The sequence below is a fragment of the Eriocheir sinensis genome, chromosome 43 (genome assembly GCF_024679095.1).
Source record: "Eriocheir sinensis breed Jianghai 21 chromosome 43, ASM2467909v1, whole genome shotgun sequence".
NCBI lineage: Eukaryota > Metazoa > Arthropoda > Malacostraca > Decapoda > Varunidae > Eriocheir > Eriocheir sinensis.
This window is the reverse complement of record NC_066551.1, coordinates 10841145-10866578: the sequence shown is the minus strand read 5'-3', so window position 1 is coordinate 10866578 and position 25434 is coordinate 10841145. Positions and strand designations below refer to the sequence as shown.

General features: G+C 41.4%; 1 protein-coding gene across 22 annotated transcripts in view; it reads right to left on the bottom strand.

The window, feature by feature from the left end:
• The window catches only part of LOC127010458 (longitudinals lacking protein, isoforms A/B/D/L-like), a 98840-nt gene that overhangs the window by 55681 nt on the left and 17725 nt on the right, over positions 1-25434 (bottom strand). For 2 of the 22 annotated variants that reach the window (XM_050884654.1, XM_050884655.1), the window contains one exon: positions 10503-11277. The exons of 8 other annotated variants lie outside the window; for them this stretch is intronic. In XM_050884654.1, coding sequence (XP_050740611.1) covers positions 10777-11277 — 501 coding nt within the window. In that variant the 3' untranslated portion in view covers positions 10503-10776. 12 more of the 22 variants (XM_050884659.1, XM_050884664.1, XR_007763193.1 and 9 more) reach the window with 12 other exon arrangements.

Genomic DNA, 25434 nt, shown 5'->3' with positions numbered 1-25434 from the left:
GACTTGGTGACCCCCAGCGCCTTCCTCGTCAGACAGCGGCCGAGCCTTGCTCTGAACACTTGATTCTACTAAAGCTCCAGCCCTGCTCTCACTCGGGCTAACTCAGATACCGTGGGCTTGTTCTGGGTGCCTTACCTCTCCCCTCTCCGCACCCTGGACTCCCGTTACTGCTGTGAACCTGACGCCCCTTCTCCTCCTGCGCCTCCCTCGTCCACCACGTCTACACCTACTTCAAGGACAAAGCTGTGCTGCCTCGTCATTGCCACTTAAAAGACGAGACGCCCAGAAGAGGAAGAAGCCGTGCAACGGGTCATTGCTGAGTCCGGCGTGCTGAAGCTTCGTGTTCGAGACTTCAGATTGTGAGGCCTGTTTTGGGGTTTTCTACTTTATTGAAAGTAAACTGGTGTCTAACCATTTATCTTGTTCTTTGTTATCCCTTCTGATTACAGCACCCAATACTGGAACCTTGACAGTCTTCTAATGAAAGAAGTTGAATAATGCAGAGTGGAGTCGTCGGCGTATGAGTGGACAGGACAGTTTGTTATGGAAAGAAGATCATTGATAAATAACAGGAAGAGAGTGGGTGATAGGACAGACCCCTGTGGAACACCACTGTTGATAGGTTTAGGGGAAGAACAGTGACCGTCTACCACCGCAGAGATAGAACGGCCGGAAAGGAAACTGGAGATAAAGGAACAGAGAGAGGGATAGAATCCGAAAGAGGGCAGTTTAGAAAGCAAAGACTTGTGCCAGACTCTATCGAAGGCTTTCGATATGTCTAGCGCAACAGAGAAAGTTTCACAGAAACAGCTAAGAGAGGATGACCAAGAGTCAGTTAAGAGAGCAAGAAGACCGCCAGTAGAACGCCCCTTGCGGAACCCATACTGGCAATCAGATAGAAGGTTGGAAGTGGAAAGGTGCTTTTGAATCTTCGGTTAAGGATTGATTCAAAAGCTTTAGACAGACAGGAAAGTAAAGCTACAGGGCGGTAGTTTGAGGGATTGGAACGGTCACCCTTCTTAGGCACAGGCTGTACAAAGGTATACTTCCAGCAGGAAGGAAAGGTAGATGTTGATAGGCAGAGACAAAAGAGTTTGACCAGGCAGGGTGTCAGCATGGAAGCACAGTTTTTAAGGACAATAGGAGGCACTCCATCAGGTCCATAAGCCTTCTGAGAGTTGAGGCCAGAAAGGGCATAGAAAACATCATTTGGAAGAATCTTAATAACAGGCATAAAGGAGTCAGCGGGGGGATGAGAAGGAGGAATATGCCCAGAATCGTAAAAGGTGGAGTTCTTACAGAAAGTCTGAGCGAAGAATTCAGCCTTAGAGACAGATGAAACGGCAGTGCTGCCGCCAGGGTTAAGGAGAGGAGGGAAAGAGGAAGAAGTGAAATTGGAGGAGATATTTTTGGCTAGATGCCAGAAGTCACAGGAAGAATTAGAAGAAGCAAGGTGTTGACATTTTCTATTGATAAAAGAAGTTTTGGTAAGTCGGAGAATAGATTTGGCACGATTCCGGGCTGAAATGTAAGGGTCATAGTTAGCGGGAATTCGAAGGCGCTGGAACCTTTTGTGAGCTGCCTCTCTATCTTTAATAGCACGAGAACAAGCATGATTAAACCAAGGCTTTTTAGCATGAGTAGAGAAAGAACGTGGAATGTATGCCTCCATTCCAGAGACAATCACCTCTGAGATGCGCTGGGCACACACAGAGGGGTCTCTTTCCTGGAAGCAGTAATCATTCCACGGGAAATCGGAAAAGTACATCCTCAGGTCGTCCCACCGAGCTGAAGCAAAATGCCAGAAGCATCACCTCTTCGGTGGGTCCAGAGGATGTACAGGAGCGATAGGACAGGAAACAGAAATAAGGTTATGATCGGAGGAGCCCAACGGAGAGAACAGTTTGACAGAGTAAGCAGAAGGTAAGGAAGAGGTCTAGGATGTTGGGCCTGTCTCCAAGATGGCCAGGAATACGTGTAGGGTGCTGAACCAACTGCTCTAGGTCGTTGAGGAGAGCAAAGTTGTAGGCTTGTTCACCAGGCTGGTCAGTGAAAGAGGATGAAAGCCAAAGCTGGTGGTGAACATTGAAATCTCCCAAGATGGAGATTTCAGCGAAGGGAGAGTGAGTCAAGATGTGCTCCACTTTAGAATTCAAATAGTCAAAGAATTTTACATAGTTAGGAAAGTTAGGTGAGAGATAAACAGCACAGATGTATTTAGTAATAGAATGACAATGAAGTAAGACTTCAGATGGTGGAAAATTCAGAAGTCAAGGTCATGGGCACGAGAGCAAGTGATGTCTTTGCGCACGTAGGCGCAACATCCAGCTTTGGATTGAAATTTAGGATAGAGATAGTAGGAGGGAACAGAGTAGAGGTTGCTGTCAGTAGCCTCAGAAACCTGTGTTTCGGTGAGGAAGAGAAGATGAGGTTTAGAGGAGGAGAGATGGTGTTCCACAGAATGAAAATTAGAACGAAGACCACGAATGTTGCAGAAATTGATAAGGAGGAGGTTCAAGGAGTTATCAGCCAGAAGGGGAGTCCTCCCTGGGGGAATTTATGGTCCCCCCCCCAGGCAGGGACTCCGAGGCAGTGCTGTTTTTCGCCATTTTGAATTTTGGGAAAAGGTGTTTGTGTTGTGTGAATGTAGTGTGGTGTAGAAAGAGAGAGGAACTGTCTTTAGAGAGCATGCTGAGCTGCTCTCTGGTGTTGATGAGACAAAAGGGAAATACATCACCTGTTTTATAGCATCATACATTTGACGTCATAATCCATTTTAAAATGTAAGACTAAACCTGCCATAACCCATTAAGATTTGACACTTTGATAAAGCTGTTATCATAAAAAAATCCCTACCCTTTAAAACCACCATCACCATTCATTCACTACAATAACCACCACTCATTAGGAAGACTGTTACAACATGAGGCTTTCATTGCTTTACAAGTATTTTTTCATACTCATTAGGCACCACTCAGCTGTGTTACATCAGTGGGACAGGAGTCATTATCATGTCCTCTCTTTGAATGTTACCAGTGGGAAGAAAAAAAAAAAATACAAATTTCTCATATTTTTACTGTTAGTTTAAAAAATGTCTATTAGCACAAACATTTGCAGGCCAACTTGTACATATTCTAGAAAAAAGAAAATAATAGATCTCGTTTCTTTTTTCTGCCTTGATACTCTTAACATTTCACATTTCAACAAAAGATCCTTTGACTGAGGAGAAAAGAAAAGGCGAGGGGAAAGTAAGTGTAATATCTCTCATTCATACTTTTCAATTTATATATTAACAAAAGGAATTTAAAGATTATAAAGGAAAGGGGCAATCACAGGTCCAAGCACAACACTTCAGCACCTGACACACACACCTCCTCCCCCTCTCTGTCCCTCCTTTCAGCCACTCCTTTCCTTCCTCCCTCCACTTGCCTACCCGCTACTTCAGCCATTCCTGAGGTATTTTATGCTTTAATTTGTAGTGACTCTTGAGATTGCTGGGGTCACCAGTGGAGTAGAGGCAATAGTTACAATGGTATGGCCTCTCACCCGTATGTGTTCTGATATGTTTGGTCAAATTGAACTTTTTCTGAGTAACATGCTGACAGTAGGGACACTTGAACACCCGTGGCTGGTCATGAGAGGGATTAGGGACCCAAGGGGTAAGAGCTTGTGAGGGGAGGAGCCGGCCAGGTGGAGGAGGATGCTGGGCGGCAGGGTCAGGCACACCACCAGCCAAACCACCCACTGCCCTGCTGCCACACTGAAAAGAGAGGCACCAGTTCAGTGAGTGGCTGGCCTGCCTTCCTTCCTTGTACCTGTCACACACACACACACACACACACACACACTTGCCACAGAAGATGTCTAATTAATATATTTCGTCCATTTTACTCTTCCCAAATACCAAAATATGTGACTCATAGATGATGATGATGATGATGATTTGACTTGAATGCTCCTATTAATGACTGACAATGGATCCAGCAGACCTCCACCTCCTTGTTATTATGTGTACTGCAGTGGTCCCGTGGGGCCGAGAGGCTCAATGTCAACGCCGTGCAACGAGCGAATATGTTTGCGCAAGTTTCCACGCTCATTGCTACGGTGTGGACAATGCGGACAGCTGTAAGGCTTTTCACCAGTGTGGGTGCGCAGGTGTACTCTTAGGTTATCCCGACGGCTGATCACTTTCCCGCACACTGGACACATGATGCCCAAGCCACCACTTCTGATACCACCAACACATTCAGTACCGCTGGCTACTTCACTACAGCTGCTGCTGCTTCTGTCATCTCCACGCGCCCACTGCAAAGAGAGCCAGCCGTTACTGTGGCCAGGGAGAGAACTAAAATACATGGCCGCTTGGACCAGAAGGAACACAATGTTGCTGTGAAATATATTCATCCACGTGTTCAAACCAAATTTTCCTTTGTGAAGGGTTAGGCAGCGAAGCAGAACTCAGCCCACACACCTACACAGCTAATCTAAAGGAGTGGCATAAAGCCAGCCTGTGAGCTGGCATCTGAAAGCTCCCTTTCATGTATGGAACGGACATGCTTCCGAAGGTTGCCTCCAGTTTTGCTACGGTGAGGGCAGTGTGGGCAGGCATAGGGCTTTTCCCCTGTATGGGTACGCATGTGCACCCTCAGGTTGTCACGCCGACTGATCACTTTGGCACACACGGGACACACTACACTCAGTCCACCTCCACTTCCACCACCACTACCACCACCTCCACCTACTACAACACTGCTGCTACCGTTGCCACTCCTGCCACCGTGCTGCCACTGTAAAAAAGAGCCCACCATTACTGACCATTCTCAGATCACTGGGGTCATCACTAATTAAAGTAAGTCATGCACCCCAAAACCTTCCCCTGCTCCTCACTGCTAACAGAGTTGGTTCTCATGCAAGCTTGTCGGATTTGAGACAATTTTCTGGGTATTCTCAATGAATTCTAAGGTGCTACTCTGTGATCGATCACCCACCTATGCCAACTCAAGCTTTCCAAGGTGCCAAACAGGTATTCTTGATGAAGGAATGGCACTGCTCCACTCTTATATTTTACCTTTTGCACAGCTGCACTCTAGCAGAGTTCAAAATGGTTTACCGTGCTGGACAAAATAAGAATATGGCTACAGGAATAGGACCAGAAGTGCCTTTCCCATGGCACATGAAAATATCTGGACTTTAAAAAACGGCGAAACTAAACTTCCATCGAAGACAAATGCACTACTTAGCTTCCAAATACACACACCCTAAATGACCTCTTTTCCCCCCACACATCACCCCACTTCTGCAAAGGGTGGTGATGAGTCACTGACTTACGACTGAAAGTGATATGGTGGAAACTAATATTGTGATGTACAAACAGTCGTCGAGTTACGACGACGTAATACACATCGCTTCAAAAATACGTTTTTTTTTTGCAAAAACCATGTAATTGAAGCAACATATAATATGAAACACAACAATATTAATTCAAATGTAGTTTAATCCAGTAATGTGGTCCCTGGTTGAGAGGTCTCTTCCCACCCCTCTATCCATCCCAGCATGAGGGAGTTGAGGTGCCGTGACTCCTAATAATATGTGTCCTTTCGGATAGGGGTCAGCCAACTCCTCCATGCTCCGCCCACTTATTCATCTTTGAACGAGATCTGTACTAACTTTTCTCACTTTCTCTCCTGCTTCTTACCACTAAAGATGGTGTCAGTGTCCACCGTAACTGTATCACAAACACATCTTTCATGGGTTTTATTCATAGAAAGGACGATTTATACATGCTTAAAGCAGCATAAAAAATCATAAATAGCAGCATTCATCAGCTATACATACTATAAGCTGTACTGTATTTATGTTAACTTGTTACAAATATGTAGTCATTAAAATCTTACTGTACTGTTATATGCTCATCATAAAGTCTACCATTTTCGTTTTTAACTTATGGTGCGTAGCTTATCATACCATGCAAAATATTTACTATTGTTTTTTTCTTTATGAAAACCAGGCAATAATATTAAATGGGTAATAAAAACTGGATCATAACTACAAGCAGCTGTTAAGCTGATTACCTGTAAACAAACAGTCTGATACAGATGATGTGTTGGTGCAGCGGTAAGGGTTTGTTAACAAGGGACAAGGAGAAAGTCAAGTATGCAAGTTACTTGCCATGTGCAGTCATTTACCTGTCAAGAGTTTTGGGTAAGTAAAATAAGAGACAAGTTGCCAAGCAGGCTGCATGACAAGGCAAGTGAAAAGCCAGAATTTCTATTTTGAGGCAACTTAATTTCCCCCACCCAACCCATCACTGGCAAGCATACTTGCCACTTGCTTGGCCTGTGTGAACACGAATTTGGTCATATTCCTCTCTAGCTCAGTTGCGGGACAGGCACTGTGTAGAACACATGCTTTTTGCTTATTGCTAATTGTTGTGTTTGATACCTTTAAATAATGCCTGCAAGGTGATTTGAGGAGCCTACATGTATGTGTGAAACACACAGCACAACTGGTTGGCTACTTGCTCAAATCACTTGTTGCGTAAACAACACTTGCTGTAATGGAGAAATTTCGAGTGACGTCACAGCCGCAGTGCATTATGGGTTGGTGGGATCAGCCTGATTGTTGTTAAGAGATCGTGCAGGGAGATTTCATGTCTACTGAAGTGACTGGGACGAGAGTTTCTAGCCTCAATTTGAGGTGTTAACAGCACGTACTGGTGACCTGTCTGAGAATAAAATTGGGGTCGCATTGAACAGTTGAAAGTGCTGAATGGGGTCGTTCTAGGAAAAGCTTGGGTACCCCTGCTTTAGAGTGAAATCTGCCACCCAAGTGACAATGATAGAATACAATTTCGGCCATGACGTGTCATCTATTTGCAAGCAAGTTTGGAACAAACATCAATGTAGAAAAAAGATTGAAACATAGAGAGTGAAGAACTACCACTCCAACCAAAGACAAAAAGAAGAAAAGTAGAGGACACAGTAAACAATGAGTATAAACAAAGCTAGTTTTGAAGATCAAACCTGGCAACAATGAATGACTGAACGTCATGATACCCCCGCCGTGACCAGGAGCCAGATCTTTAGATGACTGCAATGATATGTGACTAACGAACCATAAAGAATTAAACGATAACAGGTCTAGGACAGTATAACTGTACTTGATTGAGCTATGAGACAAAAAAGGAAAAAAATCTTTAATCACCATTTTCTCAAAACTAGAGTTAATAATACATAAAATGTATCTCCAACTATAGTTTTTGCATGATTACCATAAAAATTTTGGGTTAAAAAAAGATTATAAACAAAGTTGGTAAAAAAAATTAACAATATCTTTTATTTTGCATAAAAGTGCAAATAATTCCAGACTGCAAATTTTCTCATGATTTTTTTTTTTGCAACTAAATGAAAAGGTCTTAACATCTTTTTAATAACTTTGTTAGGAAGATTATAAAGAATTTTGTGTGCAGAGGACAAAAATATTGGTGCAGAAATGGCGGAGCAAATTTTTCGGGTATGATAATCAGGGTATTATTCTTCATAACAGATATCGAAATCAAAACCCTCGGGCTATTTATAAAAGTGTCTGATTCTCCCCTTAAGAGCAAGAGACAACAATAAACAAATAGGCTCAACTTGCATCTGGCCACCTAGTAGGTGTTGTGGACACTGCTAAGGAGACAGAATATGATGTATGCCTGGACTTCTGTTTTATTTATTTTGAGTAAGGTATATTATGCATTTATGAAACACTGGTGTAAAGAGTGCTTTGGATGACTTTGACAAAGTTTTAATTCAAAATTAAGTGTCCGAAGAAAACGGGCACATTTTATGGCAAAAGAAAACTAGGTTGTTTGAGTAAAAGGTAAACTTTAATTTTCTGACATTACCCAATGTATGATGTACTTGAAATCTTATGTTTTTTTTTTCTTTATCCACGGACTAATTTCGAACCTAATATCATGTATACAGAGGGGTTACTGTATATACTAAAAACTTAACGTTTTATCAACATCTTGCAATTAGTATATAAAAATAATTTGAAATACTAAGCATTGATAATAATGGGGAGGCAGTGGCTGAGTGGTTGGCAAGTGGGTGTGGCATCCTGGAGGGCCAGGATTCCAGCCCCACCTGCTGCTACAAGGTGACAAATTTCAGTCATCACCAAGTACCCTAAGACTATCCACATGCTGTCCTGCAGACCACCTGTCGACCCAGACTCATAGATTAACTCTTTAAGAAAATAAAAATTAGCTCCAGTGGACAGCATGCACCAAGGAAGATGGCACCACTATAAAACAGTTGCCTGTGCCATAAAAGGGTGGGGCTGACCATCAGGGCCTACCAAGAGAGCCTATTGGTGCCATAGGCTAAAACAGTAAAATATATATATGAATAAAAAATAAATAACAAAATAATGAACAAAAAACAAAAACAAAAAATTGCATGTTCATAGTTGGCCTTAATTAAACCCTTTGTATTGAAATACTGTGAGGATCTAACCAAACTACCTTTCTTAAAGCTTTAATCCTTTATTATTATTATGATTATTATTATTATTATTATTTTTATTATTATTATTATAATCATCATGTCATCCTTCCAGGATGTCGTTTGGTGGGGGGTCGCTGGCGCGGTGGCAAAGGGCTGTGCTGGGAGCGCTAGAGCTGGGGGTGGTGCTTCCTCACGTGCTTCTGCAGGTTACTGCTATCGGAGCAGCGGTAAGGGCAACAAGGGCAGCAGTAGGGCTTCTCCCCTGTGTGGGTGCGCAGGTGGGTCTTCAGGTGGTCACTGCGGCTGATGCTGCGTCCACAGATGGGACAGACCACTGGTCGCCCACTAAACACCCGCCCACTGTACACCAGGGGGGCCGCCCACTGCAAAGAGACCCAACAGCGTCACTAGCACGCCACAGCCACAGCGCCACCCACGCCTCGGGGCAACGCCCCTTAACTCAGCCAAAGAACCTTGATGATGACAGGCCTCAGATTCGAATCCTCGCAGCACAGGTCAAAGTAACTTGGCTGAATAGTAATTTCAACACTGACATCTTAAGGGAAATCTCTTGGGATTTTATAATAACAGGTTCGTAGAGATTTCAATTACCCTCCGTCACAAAGAAAGTGTATAAAGGTTTTTCATGTACTCACAAGCACAAATAAAATTGACTAAATACAAGGTCAGTAAGGGCTACTGCCACTTATTTTCTTACGGTATTGTCAAAACCAATGGTCAGACAAACTGTTTTTAAGAGCTTGGGGTCAGTGCTGCAGGGTGAAGGCACCAGAAAACATGACAGCCAGATAGTATGCGAGAGAAGAGACAGTTGGAGATTAGAGACAATTACAGTATATATGAGGATGACAGATGCCATTAGATACACAAGGGCTATTTTATGTAGGCCAGCTGATCTCTTCCAGCCTGCATACGTGCTTGTGCTAGAGTAACGCTTATATCAAATGGACAATCCCTCAGTTGAGTAACACCACAGCCAGCCTGTAAGCAGCAGTCACCTTTCAGCACTGTTGAGTATTTTGCACAAGACACTTAACGATTAGCCAAGACATTTACAATGGTGCATAGGGCAGGTACAGCTGCATAATTCACCTTCAGCTAAACAAAAAACACCCCCCTTTACTCTCCAGATTCTATCTTGCCACTGTCACAGATGCATACCTCACTAATGGTGCTCCTACAGTATGTCACCTGCAGAACAACAATTGCCTTCTCCAAGGATGAATATTGAGAAAGCAATTCAACATCTATATTTAATATTATGTATACAGGTCTTATTTCGGCATTTTATACACACATACGTAACAACCATGGGTCATTATATATATATATATATATATATATATATATATATATAGATATATATATATATATATATATATATATATATATATATTTATATATATTTATTACTTAGAGTCTCAAAGGAAAATGTAAACTTGCATTTTGTGATGCAATCAAGTACTAGTTTTGATTGGTGTGTGTGTGTGTGTGTGTGTGTGTGTGTGTGTGTACTGTCTGGGAGAAAGATTTGAGCATAAACAGATGGCTTGACTTTAGGCTCTTGAAGAATGGTTATATTTGTGTCGAACTACGAGTTGGGTCAATGGCGGGGGCCAGGGCACGGCGGGCGTGTGTGGCCTGATGTCGCTTCATGGAACTGGCGTCTTTGCATCGAAAGTCACACTGAGGGCAGGAGTAGGGCATCTCGCCAGTGTGGGTGCGCACGTGCCTCCTTACATTGGAACTGAGTCGAGAGGTGTAAGGACAGTAAGGGCACTTGTGGGTGTGCTGCGAGCCTCTGTACATGTTGTGGAGGGCCACCTGCAGCCTCCGGGGACTCTGTGGCCCCTCCTCTGGTGCCGCATGTACAGCCTGACTGATCAAGTGTGCATCTTCTAAGCTTGTGTGCACCTCAGACTCCTGGTGCCCACTGCCAGATACCCATGGAGGCCTGCGCGCCCACTGCAAAGAGCACAATCGGACTTTAGAATATAATTGTTTCCAGCTTACTTTTGCGAGTTCTTCCTGGAGGAGTATATAGCTAGCCATCACCCATCAAATGCGGCCCTAGTCCCTGCCCACCCACTACCAGCTGGCAGAGATTGTATCCTTTCACTCTCCTCCCCAAAATACAAAAAAAGATTGCTTATTGTTTAATTTTGTATCCAGGAAGATCATTTTACACTCCAAAACTTGCGTATTTATTTTGAAACTGACGGCAGACAGCAGCTGCTACACTATAATTGTGCTTAAGACCTCAAGTTGAATTTTTCCAAGGATGGTCAGCCTGGGGGAGCACTGCACCACCAGAATTGAAGCCCATGGCAGGGAGCGATGTATGATGCCTCATATGCTTCCTGAGTGAGGCGTTGTCTACCGTGCAGTAGCTGCAGTGTGGACAGGTGAATGGTTTCTCGCCGCTGTGGATTCTGATGTGTTTCTTGAGATTGCTGATGTCTGAACACCGGTAACTGCACTGTGGACACTGATGTGGTCGCTCACCGGTGTGTGTCCTGACATGGTTCTCAAGATGCTGCCTACGCTGAGCCACGTACCCACAAACATGGCACACATGCTGACCGCCTGAGCCCCATCTGCCACTAACTGGCTCCCCCCTTGGCTGAACAGCTGCATCACCACCACCACCACCACTTTCTCCTCCTCCTCCAATTCCACCTCCTCCTACCACCCCACCGGCATGCCCGCCCATGTCATCACCCGCTGCCATCTTCTGGCTGTGCGCCGTGCTCCACGCCCACTGCAAAGAGACACACCCCTCATTACTCTCCGTGAAGTCTTTTTGGCAACCCCATAAAAAAATCTCATGCGACACATTGGCCTCCGTGCATTAAAATATGATACAAACCCCACACATGTATAAAAAAAAATAAAAATAAAAATAAAAAAATAAAAAAAAGATTTACCTAACTGATAAGCAACAAAACGACAGTGACTTAAAAATGCATGCTAAAATAAAATGTTGGCTCTTGTAACAATCAAATAAATTTCCATACAAAAATAATATAACCAACAACATTTTCAATATCCATATTTAGCTCTGAGTGAAGCAGTTGTGCAAAAAGCATTGGCCATGAGCTATTCCACGCTGGCTACGGGTATTAATGTAATGCTATATCCTTCAACATTCTTCAGCATCCCTCCTTTGACAGGATATCTATGCTCCAGCCCATCTAAGAACATGTACTATTTATATTTAACCCATAAATTGTAGCATTATTTCAAGCTGACCCTGTGAAACCTTCCCATCAAAACTAATCCCTCACAAGACAGTACAAAATATACATCAATGTACTTGCCTTATGTATCTGCACATCCTGTGGTGATTTTTTTCTTTATTTTTGCTAAAACACTGGTAATTGCAAAGTTGTGAATGCTAGACAGATGGTAATACAGCATTTACACTTACTAAGAGAGAAAATGCATTGCCAAAATGAACCCTAAAGGTAACATTAGGTGCACACGCTAGCTGCATGTGATTGCAGTGCTCATCTCTGCATCACTGACCCTCTGAGCCTGTAGTGGGAAGGACCCATTACCCTGGGACATGGGCCAGTATGATGTTTGGGATTGCCATAGTTTATCTTTTGCTGAAAGGGAGGATGAGCAGCAGGGTAAGCTGCATGCTGGTTGCCCAGACTGGGATTCAAACCCTGGCCCACGGATTGGCAGCTAGGCATATCTGAGCACTACTCCATGGGGGAACTAGGGAGGGTCTACTGATACATTCAGGGCCCCAAGCCTGGGGGGGGGCAAATTGTTAAATTGTTATTGCCCCTTAATAAAACAATAAAACAATGTTCTTACTGTAAATGTGTCATGTTTAATATATTTTTATTTTTTTTTCTCTCCCCTTCCCTGGGGCCGGGGGGGCCACCCACCGCTTACTTCGCTTATGCGTCGGGCCGGCCCTGGATACATTTTTTGGCTGATGTGGACTGTGAAGTTTAAGAAAATTATATATCAAGGGCATGTTTTTTGTTGAGATTAGTTAGAATTGTGATACTTGCATGCCACTGTAAAGGTCCATAAACTGCCAATGGGAGGCAGGATTCACATGTGAGTGTTCATTAGATTCACCCTCATCAACATTACTGGATGACAGACACAATGGATGGTGAGGAGGCTGACAGATGTTGACCTATATGATCCATTTCACATTCGCTTTGTTAGCTATAATACACTTCCTAACTGGACTAGCGAGTGAACAAAGCTCTTGCGCCAGTGCCACAATAAGAAATATACACTTTTTGTGTTCTCAAACTGCCTCAGTGTGTATACCAAATCATTGGCCATGTTGGTATCATTGGGCAGCAACAGTTGGCAGGCATGAGCATGCAAACCTACAAAATCACAAGACATTGAAAGTTGGAAAGTTTCGTTTAGTTGGCGCAACATCTGTGGTCATATGCCGGAGAGAGACAGAAGGGGAAGGAATTATAGGAGAAGGGAACTGATCCCAGGAGACGGGACACAACCCTCGATTAATACCTGGTACCCATTCACTGCTGGGTGGACAGGGGGGTAGGGTATCGGAAAAGCCGCCCAAATTTTTCCACTCCCCCTGGGAATCGAACCCAGGCTCTCTCAGTTGTGAGGCAAGTGTGCTAACCACTGCACCACGAGGCCCCCTTACAAGACATTGATGTTTTGCGTCCATGTACACGAGTGAAATTATAAAAATGGTGAAATTCTCATTGTTCAACGCAGAGCAGAAAGGAGCATTAGTCTGGTCCAGTCCTGCCTCTCTACCCTCATTTTTTCCCCTCTCTACAGCTTCAATCTCTCTCCTTCTATCTCTGCTAGAGTAGCAGTGTTGAGTTCATATAACATTTCATAATAGCTTTCACACAATGAAGTACAATAAAACCATAGGTATGTGCAATATGCTTTCAACCACAGAAATCATATGCATATTAGCCATGTTAACAAGATATATCAAGAAAACTGAATCATTAATATATCATCCTTCAGCCACAAATGGAAACTAAAAGAAATATAATAGCAACTGGTTGATAATTAAGTCCTAGAAGCAAACTTTTACCTCATAAAAAGTTTCATTGTTATTACGATCAGAATGATTGTGTACATTTTATTATATAACATAGGTTATGTCATTTTCAAATGACGTTTTGTTTTTTATATATGTGACTTTTAGATTACTGATTACAACCCTGACTTGGTTGGGGTTATGATTCTGACGTCTGAGCGTACAACACAAACTTTACCCGGGAAACGGGCAAAGCCCACCAGGCACTCCTCGATAGTGTTGATGGGCAAGTAAGGGCATTGCAATGGTTTTCCCATGGTTTTCTCACTTGAAACATCATATTCAATTGTACCAACCACCTACCATCTAAACATGTGTATGAGAATAGGATCTGGTAACAGTGATTGCCTGTTAGGCACTACTCAATAGCGTGGACAGGGCCTTAAAATGGGATTTGGTAACAGTATTTGCCTGTCGGGCATCGTGCACCAAGTGCATTTCTCACGCTTCTCAAGCTGTATTACCTGATGGACCAGTTCCTGGAAGGTTCCACACTATCGGGAAGTGCCAGACAGGCTGTGCACTTAACCCCCCATTGAACCGCAAAAGTTTTCTCGGGAGATCTCCCCATAATGCAAAAGTCAGCGTAAAATACATTTTGAAACTGAGAAAAAGTCATAAAAGATGTTTTATAGAAAATTTTCTGGCACACCCTGCTGAGAAATCCATTCCTTTCAAGGTTGTTGCATTTGGCTGGAATTCCAAGATTCCCCCAAAATTCCAACTTTTTACTGGTGCGACGTACAGGAAAATTTGTTGAAGAAAAGTTGCTCATTTTATCACGATGGAGTCTGAAAAGTATAGCTTATAATCTTTGACCCGGAAATTTACTGCCTACTGAGAGCCCAAGTTGTGGTGAAACTCGAAATATATATATATATATATTTTTTTCCATTCTGGAATGAATCTCATTGAATAAAAGTTGTAGAAAATCATCCGTATAACTCAACTGTGAAATCAGATTATGATTTGGACTGACTGTTTGGCTGGAATTCCATGATTCCCCGAAAGTCCAACTTTTTACTGGTACTGGTACGACGTACAGGAAAATTTATTGAAGAAAAGTTGCTCATTTTATCAATATGGAGTCTGAAAAATATATTTATAATCTTTGACCTGGAAATTTACTGCCTACAGAGAGCCAAAGTTGCAGTGAAACTCCAAAATTAATTTTTGTAGTTTTTTCCATTCTGGAATGAATCTCATTGAATAAGTTGTAGAAAATCATCCGTATAACTCAACTGTGAGATCAGATTATTATTTGGACAGACCGTTTGGCTGGAATTCCATGATTCCTAAAAAAAATCCAACTTTCGCATCCCATTTCTCTGAACGCTCCTGTGAACAAGATATTGGTTCATCTAGAAAATCATGTATATAAGTGGAGGTGTCAAGACTACACTCATCATGCACACAACGAGCGGATACTAAAGGAAGACTGCTGAAACGGATCAACTGAGGGAACATAATCGCTCTGCAGACGCCATGATGCGTAGGCAGGAACTGAAGGCTACTTTTAGCAGAGTGGTGGTATGGGACAAAAGAGGTGCCAGTTAGTCACTTAGCATCAACAGAGACATAGTTACGTACGCCCTTCAAATTCCAGATAGCTTCTCGCTCGCTGGCGCTGGTGTCTTCTTCTTCTTTTTTTTTTTTTTTTTTTTTTTTTACGTCTTGGCCTATCGCACCGGTAGGCTTCTTCCCGGTGGATACTGATGGTCGGTCCAAGGCTTCTTCCCGGTGGGGCCCGATGGTCGGCCCAGCCCGTTCTGGCGCAGGCGAGTGTTTATAGTGGCGCCATCTTGCACTGGCTCATGCTGTCCTCCCGGAGCTCATCTTTAATCCTAGAATCTAGAGTCCGGGTTGATAGGTGGTCTTCTGGACAGCATGTGGGTAGCTTTAAGCCACTCGGTGGCAGCTGAAAAATCCCAGCTTGGTGGCACCGGTCAGGGATTTAACTCGCGTCCTCCTGAACGCGGGGCCATCTCACTATCTGTTCAGCCACCGCCTCCCCATAGGGCACAATCATGCTCGTTGCCCACGTCTGATAAAACTATATGACACCAACAGCATCAACGTCATTAAGGGGTTAACACATAATCTGTTGGGCATGTCTGTCAAAGTTGCGAAAAAGTTTCCGATGATGGGTGTTTCACTTATGCTCAGTAGGCTGAACCAGCCCATATATGAAGTTGAATGTTAATTAAATGGTTGCTTTCCTTGACCAGTGTTGTATAGCTGCCTCCACATTATTTGGTAGTTCCCATGTTGTTGTACACTTCAACATCAGTCACTGACCGACCCAATAAATAAACGAATACATTGTTATTCACACAGCCAAAATACGATTACGTAGCATAAAGCAGCAAGATAATAATACATGACAGATGGAGGGAAAGCTTATATTGGTTCAGAGCCTGTTTATTCGTGCCGGGAAAATGGGCAAAGCCTGGCGGGCATTCCTCAATAGTGTGGACGGACAAGCAAGGACATATTGATGGTTTGCCCGTAGTTCCCCCACTTATACAGCTCTGCTTGTGCCCTTCATCCACCATCCAAACTTGCGTATTGGAGTGGGACTTGGTAAATGCTTGCTAATCAGGCACTGCCTGATAGTGGGGATTGGGCCTAAAGGGATATTAAGTGAATTTACTGAGGCACACCAACCTTCTACCCTTGATGCTAATCGGTCTAAAGTGAACACCAAAGGTAGCAGGTGTCAGTGCTTTGGCAAAGGCAGTGTAAAATCAGATTGGAGAGCAATATATTACATCACAACATACTTGTATCAAGAGGTGGTAATATTCAAACAGATTGGAGAAAACAAAAGCTTTACGTATGTATATATATATTTTTAATGCTTCTTTTATAATACCAATTATGGACCTCCAAATAGAAATTTTGAGTGCTGGACAGACCATAATATACAAACAGAAATAAGTTGGTTATGTATACACTAGTGTTTTGGGCATCTGGACTCAACTGCAATGGAGCACACAGTGTGAGTTTAGGACAGGTGGCAAAAAAATCTTATAAATACAAACATAAATAATTTTAGATACAGCTTTCTCAATGATCACATACTGGTAGGTAAAGCCACTGTATCAGCACTGCTGTCAGGTGGAGAAATGGCTTTTTAAGTAAAATCCATTAGTATTAACTTATGAAAAGGTAAACTCAGTACAATGGTGCACAATATACCTATAATGAAAGAAAGTTTGTAAGCCCTTTTATCATAATCATAACATGTTAGGATGATTCTGAATGTGGCTGAGATTTCTTTTTGGGAACACTGCTTATTATAATTATTATAATAGTACTAAGCTTTTATCCAATGATCTGGTTGTCCTCTGTGGTATTATCATAATAAAAAGTCATGCTCATGTAAAATGAGTCTGGATCCATATGACAAATACACTAGCTGTGCCTAGCACTATAATTAAAGTGTATATATGCAAAATACAAAGTAAATATCTATCTTCTTGAAGGCCTTAAATAAAGGGAAACTATCATCACAGTTATTGATATTAATGTATAAGAATAAGATTTGAGAATGTACAAAATAAATATGCAGGTTTTCCAAACTTCCAAGGAATGAGCAATTACTGCTGCTGAAGAGATGGCAACCAAAGCTGGCATTCAGTCAATGGATGGCACAGGACTACCCAATTGTATTCGGGAATTCACTGAAGATCACTGAGTGGGAGACCCAACAATAAAGCTCTTTGCTTGCCCATGCCGACTAGCGACATGCAGCCTCATACTATTGCGCCTGGCACTCCGATGAGGGCAGTATGGACACTGGTACCTCTTCTGGCCTGTATGAGTGTCCATATGCTTCTTAAGGTCATTGGTCTTGATGCAGGAGTAAGGACAGAGGCCACACTTCAGGGGTCTCTCACCAGTGTGAATCATGAGGTGCTGACGCAGGTGGTAGGGGTTCCTCGCCAACAGTCCGCACTGCCTACACCTAAGCCCCATCGCCGGCTCACATCCCTGGGGAGACAACACGTGTTACTCCACCAAAGATCTTCTCCAAGATTTGTACTCTTACACAACACCAACAGTGAGAAGCTTAGGTGTAGGGTCAGCGTCTGTTAATACTATCAACTCAGCCAATCACTTTACTTGTTCTGTAGGTGATGCAGTCACTTTCTTGTAATAATTGCATACTTCAGGTGATGTTTTACACTTGGGTTGCTTAGTTTCAAATCTTGCAAGTTTTCTTCACAATAGTACTGCATTGTGTAAATAATTATAAGGAATGCTATACATAGTATCATAAAATTTTGCTGTCATGTTTATGACTTTCATTCTACACAATGAGGTAAAGTTGAGGTCATGTACAAGGGTGCGCATGGCCTCATTGCTCATTTCATTCTCGCTAGTCCTTGAGCCTGTGGTGGGTAATAACTCATTACCCCAGAACACTTGGCAAGTGTGACATCCAGGCTACTACAGTTTATTTTTACCAGGTAAAACCAGGTACCCATTTCTTGGCCAGCCTGAAAGGGAGGATGAAGATCTGGGTGAGCTGTGTGGTGACTGCCTTGGGCTGGGATCAAATTGGACCCATAAATTTAAAGCTAGGCATGTTAACCACTACACCATGGAGGCTCACACTCAAAAGTGCAGTCTATGATAAAACTTTACTTTGTTCAAAAGGAAGCTTTAAAGTATGATAAATGATTGCTTATCAGTTTTATTTGAAGGCTGTTGTTTGTAACCTAAAACAAGCATTACCTATGTATCAAAAAAAAAAAAATAAATAAAATAAATAAATAAAAAAAATAAAAGTTCTGGATTACCAAGCAAGTTCTACCTTAAGGTAGCACAGATGTACCCTACAACCTATGTGAGATCAAATAATTGTTGGAACACTTCCATCACATCAGCAATGCTGTATTTCTGTCAGCAAGTTCATACACTGTAACCATTGCATTCTCTAACATTTTCTTGTCTTAAAAACATTTCCCACTGTAAATGGTACTATTCATCTTTTGAAATACCAATATTACATAACATTTTTCTCAGGCACATGCATTCTTTCCCTTGATATTCACTTAGTCTTCATTATAAATAGCAAAATGTCACAACAGTAAAAATGTTTGACTTTTTCCTTTAACTTTCTCAATTATCTATTTTACTAGTCACATTCTCAGTGTATTATTTAATCACAATAATTCATTTTGTGCAAACCACTTATTCATTCTTCACAGTTTTAGATAATTCACTATTACAAGCCTCTAAATGATATTACAACTCTCAGACTCACAGTAAAAATCCCCCCAATTGTTTCATATTCCTTTCCATATTAACCACTTAATATTCCACTAACTTTGGCAAGATAGATCTGAAATATATTAAAGCTCTTCAGTAAGTAACCCTGTCAGCATGACTACAAAAGCCAATTCTCAAACATATATGTACTGAGCAATATATAAGCAAATATATACTTTATGATGATATTCAACCATCCCGACTTTGTAACTAAGGTGTACACTAATATAGTACAATGACCAAAGGCCAAATGTGCTGTAATGGTAATGATATATTGCCTTACGGTAGAAATTGTGGCAGTCTTCAAGACACCCTTTATCCATCTCATGGCTGCTGACACTACTGAGACCCAGCTAGTGGCATCCAATCAAGACTATGTCTACGCTGCATGTGGCTCTTAACATTCCACTTAAGGAGGCTGCGAAAAGGACAATAGGGGCACTTATGAGGTTTTTCCCCGGTGTGGATACGCATGTGCCTCCTGAGGTGATCCCGCCGACTGCTGGGCCGGCCACAAACTGGACAACGCAGTTGTCCACCCTCCTCACCCCTAGGCTCAGTCAAAGGGCCACCCACTGGCTCACACACCAGCATCCTCCCTGCTTCTTCCAGCTGCAAAGAAACAGCTTCCATCAGTTGTGGATGTATGGAGCATTGAGCCATCACTACAGTCTGCACTGGTACTATTTATAGCTTCCAGCATTGTTACCAGCTCTCATAATTTCTTTGGTCATCATGGGCAGTTGTGGGTATGGTGATTATCAATTTCCATAGAGTACATTTAACCCTTTCACGCACGATGACGCGTTTCACGTCATCAAGGGTAAAAATGTCCTGGTGCACGATGACGCGAAACGCGTCATAAATCTTTAAAAAACTGATTAAAAATTTAAGTTTTCGGTGAGACTGCGTCAAATTTGGGAGTATCATTTGTTAGGATAAGTTTCTTAATGGCAACATATGGCAACCTTTCTAAGGAGCATAGATACGGAGGAGTGGAGGAAGGAGGGGTCGGTCACCTCAAAAAAAAAAAAAAAAAAAAAAAAAAAAAAAAAATAAAATAAAAATCTTGATGTAAATCGGAAACTAATAGGCGTATGAGGATTTTGAAGATACCATAAGAATCCTCACTAAATTCCGCTTCGAAACATATATTCGGCTAAATAAGTTGGCTCACAAAATTTCGAGCTAGCTAGCTAGCTAGAGAAAAGCTGGTACTTAGGATTTATTGTCTACAATACTCTATACGGAGACTTGAAATGAGTTTGTATTGTTTATTTTCCTCTATTTTTATTTGCACATGTTCCAGTACAGGTCTTTATGAAGCCATTGATACCAAAATTTATTGGGGTACGATATATCTGTGAGGGTAAAATACGTCCAGGAATGTAGAGAATCGCAGCGGCAAAAAAAGGCCGGTCAGGCCTGTGAAAACATGGTGAATGGAACAGAAACTTATTGGAAACTTACAGTGCGAGAGAGGGTTAATCATGAAAATTTATTCATGACCAATAAATTTGCAATACTATGAAGCCCATTTTCCACACAGTAACGTACACACATTTGCTGATAAATTTCCATCTCTATGCATTTGTAGAAGGTATAATGGATATGTTGTGATCAAGATTGCTTTTCATATTTCTTTCTTTTGTCAGATTTATTATGGTTCACGATTCCTGAATATATCATGTGCGTCAAATTATTTTTGCCGTCAAGTAGTGTGTAACTATAGACTACCAATACAAATATTCACTGTATGAATAATAAAGCATGTGGGCATGCACTTTTCTCCTCATACCATTTGGCAGCACAGCAGCACATGACAATTACAACCATTTTCTTCCTTTGGACACAGACATTTTAGGTTACTACAGCAGTGCAGAAAATGGCAAGGATCTTCACTTCTGGCACATTAAACACAAACAGGCATGTTTCAAATAATATTTCGTACAACATCTGTGATGTATTTTGTTTTGTTGTGATGCAATAATTTTTTTATGGTAGATGAAATGTTTTCCTGCTATTTCCAAAATCATGGGGAAGAGAGAGAGAGAGAGAGAGAGAGAGAGAGAGAGAGAGAGAGAGAGAGAGAGAGAGAGAGAGAGAGAGAGAGAGAGAGAGAGAGAGAGAGAGAGAGAGAGAGAGAGAGAGAGAATGTATTATGTAAAGTTGGAAAAAAAAGAGCTCAAATAAAGATTTTATTGGTTTATGGCTAGAACACTGCATCAAGCAATGAATGAAACTAGGCAGGATGATCTTACAGTTCCGAGACTCACACACTTATATTCACTGGTTTCTTGACAGGCAATATAATAAATTTTTTTCTTGCTGATGCTGATAACCCTTGCTAAATCCTTTGAATGAATTAACCATATTTCCAGCTCATCGGAAGTGTAGCTGGTATGCTGCCCTGATTTCTACTAAGAAGGCATGGGTTTGATCATCCGGCCCTCAGTGGTGTTCATTGAGGCATATTTCCAGCAATACTTCAAAATAACTTCAGCCTGTGATCAACAGTGAACTGCCTGACTATGCTTTATCTTGTCAAGCTTTTGCAATACATAATAATAGACTGGAACACATGATCATCATCATTATTTTGTTTAACGTCCGTTTTCACTCTTCCTGAGCAGCTAGAGTCTAACCGTTAGACGCTTTCTGGCTCTCCTCCATTCTACTGTCTTCTGCCCAATGCCCATCCCATTCCATCAATGCCAAGTCTTCCTGTATACACCTTCTCCACGTGGAACACATGATGGTGATTCAATTTCACCTATTAAAGCTAATAGTTCCAAAAGTGTCATTATGCATCTGACAGTGTCAGATACATAATTATAATTTTTCAACTACCAATCAGTACATGCTCCTAAACAAACATTATCTCCATATGATGATAACAGAGTAGTTTCCTTTCAATATAAAGTGTTTTCCAGATATAAAACTTTCCTTATTTTTTAGAACAAGTGGTAACTAATGGGGTTATTCAGAGTTGCCAGCCAGTGGGTGTCACAACCAAATTACATCCTTGTGCCCTTGAAACGAACTATTCTTTCAATTATTGTAAAATACCTGTTTCTTTGAGACTTGTAACAATTACAGTTCAATACAATAAGTGATACTATTGTTAATAATAATGTTGTTGATCATTCTCATTGTTTTATTTATTGGTAAACAAAACAATAAATGACTGTTGGAAGCTTCTCCTCATCAAAAATCTTTCTCAGGTGAAAGCCCTGCAAAACCAAGCAGAATTGGACTTTTTAAACAAATCTATTTATATTACAGTATTTGCTGAGTATCTGCTAAGAGTGTATCAGTCTTGCCTTCGACGAAATTTATCAAGAAACATTTTTGGGCGTTAACAACTCGACAAAACTGCCCTAACACTAGGACCATCAGGTGTTTGGGTCTCCATGAGGCGCAAGGTCACTGACTTCCACTTCCAGCATGTTACACTCCGCCCTCAACTGACTGCTACTTGTTGTGGGGTGGACCAAGACCTTGGATGGACGCCTGCCGCTACCAGGACGGTGGGCAGGTCAACTGTGATGATGTTTAAGGCCAGGAGTTCAGGGTGGAGTGTAACACTATGGAAGTGGAAGCCAGTGTTCCCCAATGGATATAAAACAATGAATGCCACTGTTTCTGTCGAGGTGCTTTACGCTCCAATGTTTTTGATAAATTTTGTCGAAGGTGAGACTGGTACATCCAAAGAGGGTACTTGGCAAATAACGTAATATAAAAAAAAAATGAATTTTCTAAGTAGTCCAATTCTGCTTGTTTGCAGAGTTTTCATACAAGAAAGGTTTTTGATGAAAACTTACAATGGTCATTTATTTTCTCTTGTTTACCAATAAATAAAATGAGAATCAACTACAATTTAATTAACAGTAGTATCACATATTGTACTGGTGTAATTTGTTACAAGTCCCAGAGAAACACAGGTAATTTATGATAATTAAAAGAATAGCTCAAGCTCCTTGGGAACATGGACGTAGTTGGTGGTGACATCCGGTAGGAATGAATATACCTCAACCAAATATTCTAAGAGAAGGTAAGAAAATATAAGTACAGTCATTCCCAACATCCATAGGACATAGGGGGCAGACATCCCTGACACAAAATTTATGGATCATCAGGTGTTCCTCCTCCCAGTCCACCTACTCAAAAGTGAACCCCAAAATGCTCTAAAATCCATTCCTGGTAAACACTAAAAACATTAATCTTCAAAAGCATACAGCACTGCAGTGTATGAGTCAGTCATGAGAGTATCCCTTAAGCTCCCTTGTTGTCCACTAATAATGTGCAGATGGTAGCCTATGGATTCTCCAATATGAGAATGTTGATTCTGCAAAGGTTGGGTGATGACAGTCTCCATTATGAATAAACTACACTTTCAAAAGATGTCTGTTAAATCATCCAACTTGGTATGTAGGGATTACCATGGCACATCTAAGCACATGTTTTTTCATATTACTGCGGTCATTTGAACGTCTGCCACATCGTGGACACCTGAAGTTTTTAACTCCTGTGTGAACAGTCAAATGCCTGCGGAAGTTGCTTCGGTCATTTGTCCCATAGTTACAGTAGGGACACCGAAAACGTGCTATGGCTGCAGGAGAGTGGGTGGCACAGTGTAAAAGCCATTGGTTCTGCCCTCGGCATACACAGCCACAAACGGGGCATGTGTAGGGGTCACTATCGTCACCTTCCCCTCCGCCACCTGCCACTCCGTCATCACCCACCTACGGAGAGGAGACACATTGTAGCACCCATTTTAATACTTTTGAATAGTCGCTTTTCATTTCTGATTGGCTGCTATAATCATATTCACTGTTTCTAGAAGCATTTCACATTATTGTGAAACTGAATAATGAATTTGCTGCAATATCCTGTGCAGTATAGATACACCAGTGTCATATGACTAGGTAATACTTCAATGATGCAAATAATTTTCATCCATGGAATTTAATTACTAAAAATGGAGAAATTATAAAAGAGGATGGTCTAATGCAGACATTTAATATTATCAAGCCCTCTGGTGCCCAAACTAGGAAAAATATTCTTATCACTCACAAAAAGCTAATAATTACCAGTCAGACCACTTACATGTTATGGGCAATGCTTTCTTATGTAACTTAAGTGTAATGCATCAAGCTTTCTCTCTTGTACAGATGGAAGGATAACACGTGGAAAACCAGGAATTTCCAGTTTCCCGAATTTCATACATGATAGCGGAGTAGGTTTTCATACATACAGACTCTGCATATGCTCAGCATTTCAAGAAGCAAAGTTGACGCATCAAGTAAGGAGATTATTCCTGGTTTAAAAGTAGGTATAAAATTTTCATCAGCACAATATAAGAAGATTCCTTGCATGTTTTAACAAATTTAGTTTAACAATGCTAAACTGCAGGCATAAAGATGCATAGAAGCAGTTGAAAAATAAAGTTGCCAGTTTTTATTTTTTAAGTTCATAATTCCTTCCCAATCATCAAGGTGTTCTCATCTCATGCTTTCATTGATGAAACTGGATAAAAAAGTTGTTAATTAGTTTGGAAAACCAAAGTATGTAGAATTTACCTTTATATATTTCTAAATTTGTTCCTTGCATATTTGTGGAACAAAAGTATTCAAGTTTGGATGCACCCTATATGCATCGGGAGTTAAAATGTCGTAGGAGATTATTTTCCTGAGAGCAAGTTATTATCTATTTAACATTCCCCTATTGAGATGGGCCACATCTTTATTTACTGTTTAAATTATGATGTAAATAGATTAATTATACTAGTAGGCAATGTAAAGAAAGGTACTGAAGAGTAAGACAAGTGTAGTGCAGCACTCTGGTATACAAATTGAAAGGGCTTCCTAGGGAGGAGGTGGGCACACCAACTAGAACTCACTAGGTGACTTCATGTAGGGAGTCAGACCATCCCTTCACTGTGTCAGCACCTAGTGAGGTGCCTGCCCACCTTGATCTGCTCCCTAGAGACCACCTCCAGTTTGTATATAACAATCTTTGTGTAACACCTGCCTCCTTTATCTTTTCCAGCCACTGAAGATGGTGAGTGTTCACCAAAAGTCTGATAAAATATATCTTTTGTCTGCCATTGTGAGTTTATTCACTTTAAGAAGGTTCTGTTAGTGTGATTGCCCATCAACATGCAGGGAGGTATGCATATTCATGAGACAGGTTTATGTATTTTGCTGACACTAAGCACACATTGTTGAGATTAGTAATACAAGTCTTACTAATTTATGTTAGCAATACCCATACTTCTCAATTTCAGGCGGTCACAAGAATTACTGGCACAACCTAAGGTATGGCAGAAAAGAAACAGGAAGAAATGGAATCTCTTGCAAGGAACACCTTAAATGATCTGGTTAAGAGAAAAGTTCAAAATCAACCCAGAAATGACATGAGAAATGGGTGGAGAGAACTTCCTCAGTGAGATGAATTCATATGGTAATCAACATGATTTACCAGATAATCTGATTCCCTTTAATAGTTTGGTAATTTTTTGTAGCACCAATGGGATGATAATGCAACTTTCCTTCAAAATTTAGC